The sequence below is a fragment of the Lissotriton vulgaris genome, chromosome 4_1 (genome assembly GCF_964263255.1).
Source record: "Lissotriton vulgaris chromosome 4_1, aLisVul1.2, whole genome shotgun sequence".
NCBI classification, from domain to species: Eukaryota; Metazoa; Chordata; class Amphibia; order Caudata; family Salamandridae; genus Lissotriton; species Lissotriton vulgaris.
In genome coordinates this window covers 527,926,981-527,939,624 of record NC_141691.1, presented here as the reverse complement: position 1 = coordinate 527,939,624, position 12,644 = coordinate 527,926,981, and the positions used below count along the sequence as shown (strand labels likewise).

Sequence of the window (12,644 nt, the reverse complement as noted above, 5' to 3'; positions counted from 1 at the left end):
CTTAGCAGCATTCAAGGAAAAGGAACGGCCTCCTGATCTGGCCCGGTTAACTTTGGGCACCGTAGCCAGGAAAGCACTAGCTGAGCGCAGCTGTCTGCTAGGGAGGTATGGGGTGATTAAGGAACGATTAATCAGAGGGCCAGTTGACCAGAATGACTGGTGGGCAATACAAAGGGATTTAAAAGCAATCCTGTCTCTCACGGGAAGCCAATGCAATCTAGTTAAACCAGGTTTAGCGGAGGACCTACGAGGGATTGGAAGTAGAGTCCGGGCTGCACAATTTTGGATCACTTGTAGCTTCCGCAATGTGAAGTCAGGGGCTCCCAAATTGAGAGCATTTCCGAAATCCAACCGAGAGTGGATCAGTCCCTGTACAACAATTTGCTTCGCTTGGAAAGGTAACAGGGGGAGAATCTTCCTCAGCATTCTAATAATACCGAAACAGGTAACAGACAATTTAACAGCCTGGTGGTCTAGTGTTAGAGCCCTGTCCAGCCAGATGCCCAAGCTCTTAATGGTATCTTTTGGTACTGGTGGGGGGCCCAAACAGGCCGGCCAGATGGAGTTTAGCGAGGTCGGGGCCGAGCGTCCCAGCATCATAACCTCTGTCTTGCCTCCATTAAGTTTGAGGCAAGACAGGGTCATCCAGCTGTTCACTTCACTCAGACAGCCAGCCAAGTCTACTATGGCCGTGGGGTCCTCAGCCCTCGTCAGAGAGACCACCAGCTGGGCATCGTCCGCATAGGTAACAATCTAAATACCATATGAACGGACGATACCCGCCAGTGGCCTCATATAGACATTAAACAACGTCGGGCTGAGCGAAGAGCCCTGCGGGACTCCACAGCTCAATGGTCTGCTGGTTGAGATGGGGTTTCCCTTGAAAACCTGGAATGTTCTATTGGACAAGAATGACCTGAGCCACTTCAGCGCTCCTCCTCGGATCCAGATATCATGGAGACACTGCAATAGGATCTTGTGGTTCACAGTGTCAAAAGCGGCACTCAGATCGAGGAGGATGACTGCCACCGATCCTCCCCGATCTAAGATGCCTCTTGTTCCTTCCAGAACTGACAACAAAGCCGATTCTGTCCCATGTTTGGGGCGAAAACCGGTTTGTGATGGATCGAGCAGTTGGTGGTTTTCCAGAAAATTGGTTAAAAGGTTGTTAATGTATTTTTCCAATGTCTTACTGATCCAGGGGAGCAGGGAAATGGGACGGTAGTTGTTAAAGTCATTCATGTCCATATTAGGTTTCTTTGCGAGTGCCCTCACCCTTGCCTGTTTCCATGCTGGTGGAACCATGTTGGTGGAAATTGAGGCATTAAGTACCTCCAAGATGACCGGGAGGATAATGTGATTAACTGCCTTTAAGGAGCTCGGAGGGGCAGGGTCACTAGGAGAGCACGATTTGACCTGCGCCGTTAAAGTGGCCAGAAGGTCCAAGTGTAGCAAAGGAAACTCATCCAACACAGGTGACAGGTTGTCTGTAATATCCTACTTGAGATGCTCCTGGATGTTAGCTGAGACATTAGGGGAAATGATTGGGAAGGATGAGTAAATAAGATCCACTTTTTTGTAAAAGAAATCGGCTAATTCGTTGCATCGGACTTGTAAGTCATCACTATTTATAGGGGACTGGGGAAGTTTAGTGAGACATTTTACGATCCTATAGATCTCCTTAGGATTCGAGCTGGCTTCAGAAATTTTTTGTGAGTAGTACTGGGTTTGAGCTTTCTTTATTTCAGTCTTATAGTCCCTAATTGATATCCTATACAAAATTTTGTCTGGGTCAGTATAGGGCAAGCGCCATTTCCTCTCTAGCCTTTTGCACTTACGTTTAATATCCCTGAGCTCCTCCGAGTACCAAGGAGCCGAGGTCCTAGATCTCTTTGCCCGAGTTGTCTTGGTTGGGAGTATGGTGTTCAGCGTTCTTGTTATCCAATTGTTAAATTCCTCGTTAGCTAACAAAGGATCTGCACTAATAGATGGTATAGTGGCTTGTAGCTCGTCTGTCCATTTCTCTAATGGAAGTTTGGACCAGTTTCGGGCGTCCCGTGATCCTGGAATCAAAGCAGGGGGTTTGTGCATGTGCCAGGTTAAAGGGACTAAACAATGGTCTGTCCATGGAAGCACGATGGGATGTTCTACCTCTAGATCTGGGCAATTACTAAATATAGGATCAAGCAAATGCCCTTTCACATGTGTGGAGGATCGGACAAGCTGCAATAACTGCAGAGCGGACAGATCGGCGATGAGCTTTTGCGCCGAATGATCGCCCGGATCCTCAAAATGCATATTTAGATCGCCCAGTAATGTATAATTGGCAGAGGTGGAGGCTAAGTCTGCAACAGCCGAAGGTAGAGAATATGCAACCTGTCTAAGCAAACCCGGAGGGCGATAGATCAGTGCTCCAGCAAAGTTAGTGTTGGGCGAGAGTTCCAGACTAAAGGACAAGCTTTCACAGTCTAAAAAGGGGCTAGGGAAGCAGCGGCATGAGTAGGTGTCTTTGAATATTATTGCTAGACCGCCTCCTTTTCCCGAGGAGCGATCTAACCTTGCTATTTGGTATCCTTGAGGCAGAGCTTGTATTATGTCAGGCTCTGAAGACGGAGTTAGCCATGTCTCAGTAAGAAATACTATATCTGGGGTGAGCTTGTCGAATAGCAAAGATAATTCTATTTGGTGCTTGGGTAAGGACCTACAATTAAGAAGGAACATCTTGAAGGAATGCTGAGGTCCCGAGAAAGGAGTGACTTTTAGAAGAGAGTAGCAGTGCGGACAATGGATAGGCAACTTCAGCTGCCGTGCGTGATTTTCTGTTGACCCGATCTCTTGCAAAAACATAACATTGACCGTTGCTTTGCTGCTGGATGCGTTGATGTTAGAAACCAAAGAGGCATATGTAAAACCTTGCCTGGTGTATTGTTCATGAGAAATTTTGTATGAGATCTAATTCTATATTAAAAAGAATACAATGTCCTAGTTAAGCTAAGCAATGTAAAGAGGCAATTTTTTTTAATGTAACAATATCCACATTAAAGACCTAACAGATCCCAATAACTACCGGCCAATCAGCAACATCATGTCCTTAGGGAAATTGCACGAGAAATGCATTCACACTCAGCTCTGCGACCACATCGAGAAATGTAAGCTCCTAGATCATCACTATTCAGGCTTTAGAGCAGGTCATAGCACTGAAACAGTCCTAACTCACATTGTTGATGATGCTTGAGAGAGCCCTGTCTGCTTATTCTTCTGGACTTGTCCTCAGCTTTTGACACTATTAAACATGATAACCTGATTAACCTTCTTCAATATAGGATGGAGTTATCTGGTCCTGTCCTACATTGGTTCTCTTCTTTCCTGCATAACCGACCACAAACAATCAAAGTCAACCAATCTTTTGGCTGCCAGCACTGTGGTCTCAATTGGGGTGCCTCAAGGATCTGCACTCTCGCCCACGCGCTTCAACCTATTCATGGAGCCTCTAACTACCATTCTGAACGATTCAAACATTCAGTACCACATGTACGCGGATGACACTCAACTGTATCTGAAGATCTCTTCTCCAGATGACATGAAAACTCTTAAAGGAGCGCTTCAAAAACTCAACAATGGCTAACAGAATTTCTCCTGATTACCTCCCGCCCCGAAACAAAACTGCATCAAACAAATCTCCGCACTCAACTGCACCCTGCATATGGTGGACTCTGCGCACTCTTTAGGTGTCACCCTAGACACATTTCTAAACATGCAAGGCCACATCAGTGCCATTGTTAAGAGTGCCAATCATCAGCTCAACACCCTTAGGAAAATCAAACCCTTCCTAACTCTCCGGTCAGCCGTCCAGTCCTTAGTTATCTCACGAGTAGAATACGTCTGGTGACTTTAGCGGGGCTTCCTAAATCTAGGTTAGCGCCGCTAACAGCAACTCTGAATGCCTTGGTCAGACTTATCACAGGCACCAGAAAGCAGGATCATATTACACCTGACTTAATCCAGCTTAATTGGCTTCCATTGAAGCAAGGATCCGTTTTAAGATAGCCTGCCTGACACATAAAGCTATACACTTCAATAGCCCCGTTTACCTGGCAAACAAAACTCGAGCTCTCAGGATCCAGGCGAAACTTAAGAAGCTTCAAGACCCAACTACTCAAACCACCGAAGTTCAACAAAAAAAGAACTTACAATCGCACCTTTTCAGGGCTGGCTCCAAGAATTTGGAAAACCCTCCCAATGGAGATCAGAGCCAACCCCTCGGCTGCTTCATTTAAAAAAAAAAAACAGGTAAAATGGCTACTGCTGGAAGAACTTCATCAGCAATAGCCTCTCTGTCATCTGCAGAGACTGCCCTTTCGTGCTTGACAATCAGTTTTACGTTATGGATCGAAACATATGCTTGACAATTATTTTCACTTTGTGTTTGAAATATGTGCTGAATAATCTTTTTTACTTGAGGTTTAAATCGTATCGCGTCGCTCTTTGAAAGTAGTTTGATGCTGAAACTGCTCGGCCCATCTATGTTTCCTCAGCAATAACCTCTATGACCTTTGCCAGACACTTCCCCTCGCTCCATGAAGTTATGCGCGACAATTATTTTCACTTTGCGTTTGAAATATGTGCTGGACAATAATTTTTTGTGGGATTTAAACTGTATGTCGTCGCTCTTCGGATGTAGTTCAATGATGAAACTTTACAACCCATCCAGTTGGGGTTCTACATGTTAACTTGCTACCTCTTCCTCCCCTAGCATCCACAGTTATTCTTATGCCTCAAGTTCTTCTCATGCTGCTTTATTGTACTGTACTTACACTGTTTCTTCACCTCAACATCAGTTTTCACTTTGTACAGGGTTCTGATACCCATCTGGGTCTTATTCGCTCTTTATAAAACTTTTCAAATAAACAAAATAGGCTAGGAGAAAAGTATTACGCAGTAACTCCTCAAAATGAGTCAGGGCTGGTTTCATTGTGTTTATGTATGTAGTCTGTGATCAAGACAGGCAAAGGAATTATCCACAGGATAGACACTGCATGTAATGTAATGCTTTCACAACCCAGCATTTCTCCTTTTGTTGTGCCTTTCCATCCTTCTGCGCACCGGATATTGCTGGATCAAAAATGAGAGCGCAGTTGAGCTTTTGGCTGATACTCAGCTGTTAAAATCAAAACCGCCAAATTTACCCATGCAGGAAGGGCATGAGCTGGGATTCTAGAAATGTCACTAACTATATTGTAATCCACATGGCACGTAGGAGAGACTCGTCTGAAGGTATTCTCAACATGTCATGTTTATTTAGTCGTTGACTGGAACTGCCATTGCTCAAAGGCGGGCTGGTAAGCTTAGAGCATAGGTAATCGCGGGGGCGAAAAGTTTGGTGTGACCGAGGGCCGTATTAATGCAAGCAGGGTTGAGGAAGTGGTGGAGTGGGGGAAGGCTCGTAAAGTGGGTGTCCAGGGGAAGCAAAGCATTTACATCTTAGTGGCTGAACTGAATTGCACAATGTGGGAACTGGACAACCTGGGGTGCAGTGCACCCTGGGTACTTTCTTTCATTAACTGAAACGAACCTTTAAATAAATGCTTGCGGTTTATATATTTTTTTTAATGCAATGTTAGTGCTGATCCAGCCCAGGGGGCCGCATGTAACGGTCCGGAGTGCCGCAAGCAGCCCCCTCTCTGTACTTTGAGTATCACTGGCTCAGAGCATGTCAGACACCGCCACCACCACACACTCAACAATGAGATGGAGGTTTGCTTTCCAACACACAGCGCACTGATGCTTTCAGACTATTTATAGCAAACGCACATGATTTTTAGTGGATATAAGAATTTAAGCCATAGCATAGTTGGCTAAGCTTCGTCTGGGATACTCCTTGCCTTCTGCATTCATGTCCAGGTACGTGTACTCGGTATCTGCTTTGGTAAGGATAAAAACTGTGCAGGAAACATTATGTTTGACAATATAATTAAAACATTATATTTTTTTAAACAGAATAGCATCTCTTTAAAAGGCTGCCATGCTACAGCTATTCTTTGCCTCCACATCGTTCTCGCTGCCACCACTTATTGAATAAATGAGCACAGCTTCCATTGGTGTAGTGGCATTGGGGGCCATAGTCCTGAGGGGCCAACAGAGCCTTTACTATTAATGAATTTCACAGTTCGAAGAGCAACCTGGGGACCCATGTCCTTCCTTATCGTAGGGCTGGACACACTGCCTACACCACTATTGTTTAAAACATACTAATGTGTATCTCTTGTCTGGATAAACACAGATCTCATGTAACTTTTTACTATTTTATTATGCTTTGTTGAATATGAATTCATGAATTACATAAGCACACAACTCTAGTTCAAATGATTTAAACCAAGCCTCTAATTGTGCTGACCACGCTCCTTCAACAGGTTTACCACACCCCTTTTAGAGGTGCCCATTTTTTTCATCCCACAAAACACTGGTTCTACGTACAAGGAATGATTCACTGCAAGAACTAAAACTGTGGCAATAGGCTGCTCGGGCAAGTATCGATCTAATGAAAACTCAGAGTAATGGCTACAATTTAGCACTCTGTGCAAAAAGCGAGATGGCAGAACAGGGAATAAAACTACAGGGTCCCAACGACAAAGATAGTCAGTTCAGAGTAACTGAACGCAGCGTCCGTGATAAGGGTTCGTCGCTGCCTTCATCGGGTACGAATTGTACTGGCCTCTTCCATTGCTGTACGGAGAGGAGCGACTCAGCACCCTAAGTATCCCTTGTCCGCTGCGCTTCCTCAAGCTTTAAATACACTTACTTCATTACAGAAAGCAAGCAAGTTGCTGATCTTCTAATACCACTTCCTGATCAACCCGGAACCGGAAATATGTTTTCTTTCCTTAGCAATAACAACTAGAACACCTAAAGGGTTACGCTCCCGACGCCGCCATGTTTAGACTGTTGACGTTATCGCAATAACAACTAGAACACCTGAAGTGTACGCTCCCGACGCCGCCATGTTTAGACTGTTGACGTTTTCGAAACCGCTTAGGTAGAGGCTGCTAAAGGCGTAATGTGCTACCCGAAGGTAAAATTTAAATGTTCTGCCTAACCATCACCAGGCTGCTTCGGCGACCAGTGCCTAAAGCTGAACGGCTATCCTAAAATGGTTTTGCAGCGCTTGTGTTCTCAGTTTGAGAGGCACCAAACAATTAGGACTCTGAACAAACTAAACATTTCCACCGTGCTTTCTTTATCATACATCCCAACGACCAGGATCAAGAACAACTTCGTGGACTTCAAGCTTGACCTTTTAATTTTTGTACTAGAGTTGAAGATGGCTCAGACTTATCAGTACTGGAATTGGAACAAGCATCAGCAATGCAATGGGTCTCGCATTTATTCGAGTTTGAGCTATTGGCATTGTAAATGACAATTCCTTTTATTTATGTTTTGTTTTTTAAAAACAAATCAAAGGCATTGTAATTCGCAATGCCAATAGCTTAAACTCTTACAAATGCGAGGCTTTCTGCATTCTGAATGCTTGTTTAAAAGTGTGTGTTTGGTGGGGTTGCAAACAGGTAGCAGAAGGAACACAGACGGAGAGGGTGAGGGAAGCAAAGCTGAGGGTGTGGAGAGACAAAAGTGATGGCACGGTGGGGGAAGGGGCACAAAGGGCATAGGAAAGCAAACGATCAAAGCAACGTGGCAGGCAGAGGGAGAAATTGCAAATGAGCGAGAGCAACGTTAAGCTGGGGGGTGAAAGCACACCCTTTTACGGGTAATCTAGGCCGAGGAGCAAAGCATAGGGAGCTGCTACTTCAGAACTAGAATACTGCTCAATAAAGCGCTCCAATACCTTCCGCTCCGGTTCGTGTTTGTTGTGGAAAAGATACCAAAGGCAGGATGAAGTTGGTTAAGGTGTTTAATGGGAACACATCCGATCTCAAGCATACATGCCAACATTTCAGGAGAGCAAAGTGGGAGATTTAAAAAACAAATCGGGAGAATAGGGCCTTGAATCGGGTTACTGGCATGTATGGGCTTTGGAAGTGTGCTGCTGTAGGATCGGACATTTGAAACGCAAATGCACGTTTTTTTCTTCCCTTTCAGAAGCATGGAACATAATGGCAGGCAGAGAGGGTGATGCATGTGTTGGGCACTGACCTGGCAGGTTGTTGACAGTGCATGCAACCCCACCCCCCTGTGGCAGCCCGGGCTGAAACAGCTGCCCCCTGACACAGTACTTCGCAGGTCTTTAAAAGACGATTCCCTTGTTAAAGACGCTTTGTTGGTTTTTCACCCCTTCGAGAGCCCCTGCATCGCCACTCTTTGCTGGAAGGATTAGCACTTTACACAATACCATGCCCTCAGCTGAAACTCCCAAGGAATCGGGTTTTTGCTTGTAGGAATCGGGAGGCGGGAGACTAGCCTTCAAATCGGTAGTCTCACGCCTGAATCAGGAGGGTTGGCATGTCTGCTCAAGTCCAGTCAAGGTAGTTATCCCCCCATCATTCTAAACACCCAATTCCCACCTTCAAATGATGCAGCATCTTCAGCATGTGCACCGAGCAACCACAACTAACACGAGATAGACACGAGTCACATCTCGTGCTATACAACACACCTCCCTTCCTGTAAACAAAAAATAAAAATAAAAATAAAATACACATAATATAATGATATAACACATATACAAAATTCATCTTGAACATTCTATGTACAGAAAACATTGGTCCATACAATAGGTATCATTCATAGTAGTACTAATTCATTACAAATTCTTTGTACCTTTCAGGAAGACGATGAATTCTGGAAAAGAAATTTGAAGATATGATGGGAAGGGTAGGTGTAACATTCCCATGCGGAAAATTACCATTAGGAGAACATCCTTCATTGCCAGATTCAAAATCCAAAAATACATTACTGTCACCATCTAATCTAACAGCCTCCTTGCCCTTCAATATAGAGACCCTGTTCAAATTCCAAACACTTCCATCATCAATTCTAACAGCATGCTTAAAAACCTCAATAACTTCCTTAGGATGTGACCAGATTTGACCTCCTTTCAAAACACCTTCCTTTCTCTTAATACGCACTAAATCACCAACAGAAATCACATGTTTACTCACTGAACCTTGCTTCTTCTCCATCCTTTTCTTCATCTCATCCTTATATGCACTCACTCTATTGCAGACCAAATCATAGTCAACCTTTGAAAAACTACAATGATCACTCAGATTTTTTTTTAACCACCACGGAGTCAATCGAGTACTGGGTTTCCGACCCCTTAAAAGTTCAAATGGGCTGACCAATGTAACAGAATTTGGTGATGTTCTGTAAGACAACAACATGGACTGAAGAGCGTTACGCCAGTTTAGATTACCTTTAACAGAAAGTTGGATAGCTTCCTTAACCACTCTATTGAATCTTTTAACCTGGCCATTGGCCTCTGGATGAAAACAGCAATTTTATTGTGTGTTATCCCACATTTAGTAACAAAACACTCAAAATCCTTACTGGTAAATTGTGGTCCATTGTCCGTCACTAACTCTTCCGGAATTCCTTCCCTGCAAAAAGTTTCATCCAAAAACTCTATCACATTTTTAGTTGTTATGTCCCTTACCATTTTGACTTCTGGCCATTTCGAGAAGTAGTCTATCAAAACAATGCCAAACCTTCCTTGTTCAGGTAAAACAGCAAACGGACCAATAAAATCAAGACCTAACTTCCGCCAAGGACCAAAAGGATACTCCACAGGACAAGGTTCAGAACGCAAAGGAACAGCAGACTTGTCACTATTGGCACAATCTAAGCATTTCTGGACATAGTGTTCCACACAGCTATCTACACCTGGCCACCAAAAGAAATCTTTTATTCGTCTCCTAGTAAACGAAATTCCTAAATGCCCTTCATGAGCAATGCTAATAATAGTATTCCTCAAGGAAAGAGGAGGGATACATTTATCACCTCTCATGAGCAAACCATTTTCGATTGCTAATTCATCTTGCACCTTAGCATAACTCATCATTTCGCCTGAAAACTTCCTTTGTTCTGGCCACCCTCGCAAAATGTAGTTCTTAACTTCAGTCAATTCAATACTTTTTTCCATTTCCCTTGTCCAAGATTCCTTACTTAAATCAAATTTCTCCCCATACACCAACATGACGTCTTGGGAAGTAAAAGCAACCTCACACTCATCATCGTCACAAGGAACTTCACAAGAAGTATGCAGTCTGGACATGCAATCTGCATGAACGTTAGTTTTCCCCTTTACATAAACCATTTCAAAGTGGAACGATTGTAGTCTGGAAGCTAGTCTAGCAAGACGAGCTGACAAGGTGCGACCTCCACCCGGTGCCATCATATAAATAAGAGGCTTATGGTCAGTTTTTATTGCGAACTTTGTGCCCCATAAGAAAGTTTTAAAATGTTCTGCTGCCCAAACCGAAGCCAATAACTCTCTTTCAATAACTGAATAATGTTTCTCAGCATCCCTTAATGCCCTTGAGGCATATGCAATTATCCATTCCTTTCCACAATCATTTTGCATGAGAACAGCACCTAACCCAGTGCTACTTGCATCAACCATGATGGTATACTTTTTCCCTACAACAAAGGGTTTCAAACAAGGTGCATTCACAATAAAAGCTTTGAGACTTTGAAATGCTTCAGTCATCACATCAGACCATAAAAACCTTGCATTTTTCTTTAAAAGAGGTCTAAAAGGGTCTACCCTTGATGAAAAATTTGGAATAAATTTAGCATAAAACTCCATTAGCCCTAAAAAAGCTACTAATTGTTCTTTTGAAATGGGCACCGGAGCTTTAATAATGCTTTCAACATGTTTCTGCTTCGGTTTAATCCCGGCACCACTAATGGAGTGCCCTAGGTATTCTACTTCTTTTTCTCTGATTTTACACTTATCAAGCCGAAGAGTAAGACCTTTAACAGACAACGCAGATATCACTTTTCTTAAATTGTCATCATGCTCCTCAACATTTTTCCCAAATACAAGTATATCGTCTTGAAAAGCGATTGCCCCTGTCAAACCATCAAGTGTCTCTTTCATAAGTCTTTGAAAGACTGAGGCGGCACTAGCCAATCCAAAAGGCATACGTTTATATCTGAAAAGACCTTCAGGAGTAATAAAGGCCACCAAGTTTTTGGATTCATCATCTAAGACCACTTGATGATAAGCACTTGCCAAATCAATGCATGAAAAAACCTCAGCACCCCCTAATGTTGAGACCATCTCATGAAGATTTGGCAAAGGATGAGCATCAACCCAGATGGAGTTATTTAGGCTGCGAAGATCTACACATAGTCTCAATTCGCCGTTGGATTTAACCGAAATCACAATCGGAGAAACCCAAGGTGACGACTCAATGGGCTCAATAATATCTTTGTCACACAAATCTTTGAGCAACATTTTAAGTTTATCTCTATATGTAAGAGGGACATTTCTGACTCTGTGCCGAACAGGAACAACGCCATCATTAAGCTTAATAGTATGTTTAAAACCCTGATACTTACCAAGTTTTCCACTGAAAACATTTGAGAATTCAGTTTTTAATTTACTAAGCATAACATTCCCATCAGAATCATTAGTGCTTACAATGGAATACACAGGAGGATAAGCTCTAGGGTCAATCTTAATACCCAGTTGATCTTGGTGTGGCCATCCTAATAAAGATTGCCCTGACTTTGCAACATAAATCTTTCCATATGTAGATTCACTTGCAAACGTAATTTTCCCCCCCAAAAAACCTACCAAATCAATTTTGTGTCCTGTGTAACCTCCTGGCGAAATGTCAGACTCGAGTAAATTTTTGTTTGGCTAATTCTTTTCTACCACATCTAAACCAAGTAGAGTATACCATGCACAAGTATCAACAAATACATTTATCGTCTTTCCATCTATAATCACATCACAAGATGGAAACTTACTTACGCCCTCACTTCCACAAACATTAATGACAGTGTTGATATCATTTTCATTTAGCAATTCATAATCATCAACATCTTGAACAATATTAACTCTCTTAGTGGTAGATTTGCAAAATTTAGTTAAATGCCCTTTCTTATTACACTTTAAACATATTTTATCAAGAGCAGAACAAGATTTAGAATTTGCTAAGTGGTTGGGACTTCCACATCTGAAGCAAATCCATTGAGCGTTCTTCCTTTCATTTTTAGCATATTTAGATTTCCAATCATTCTTATTGTTAGAATAGTCGTTTTTTGAATAAAAGGTTTCTTAAATTTTTCTCCTTCTTTAGAAACACTAAAAACATCTCCTTTTTCGTTTCCTCTTATTTCCTTCACAAACTTCTCGGAATGTTCAAAAGTAAAAAAAAAAAAAAAAAAAATTGATTTAAAATAGATGAAAAATCCTTTTCCTTAAATCGAATTAAAAGTTATTTTCCCCTCGTCGCCAGTGTGGAAACGATACCAAAGGCAGGATGAAGTTGGTTAAGGTGTTTAATGGGAACACATCCGATCTCAAGTCCAGTCAAGGTAGTTATCCCCCCATCATTCTAAACACCCAACTCCCACCTTCAAATGATGCAGCATCTTCAGCATGTGCACCGAGCAACAACAACTAACACAAGATAGACACGAGTCACATCTCGTGCTATCTCTTGCTATACAACATTTGT

The 12,644-nt window shown here is 42.7% G+C and overlaps 1 protein-coding gene across 1 annotated transcript in view; it reads right to left on the bottom strand.

Moving 5' to 3' along the window:
* Positions 1-6,856, bottom strand: part of RBMX2 (RNA binding motif protein X-linked 2) — a 168,234-nt gene extending 161,378 nt beyond the window's left edge. The window contains exon 1 of the mRNA XM_086964679.1: positions 6,800-6,856. Coding sequence (XP_086820805.1) covers positions 6,800-6,804 — 5 coding nt within the window. The 5' untranslated portion in view covers positions 6,805-6,856. The remainder of the gene's footprint in view (positions 1-6,799) is intronic.
* Between the last annotated feature and the right edge of the window lie 5,788 nt (positions 6,857-12,644).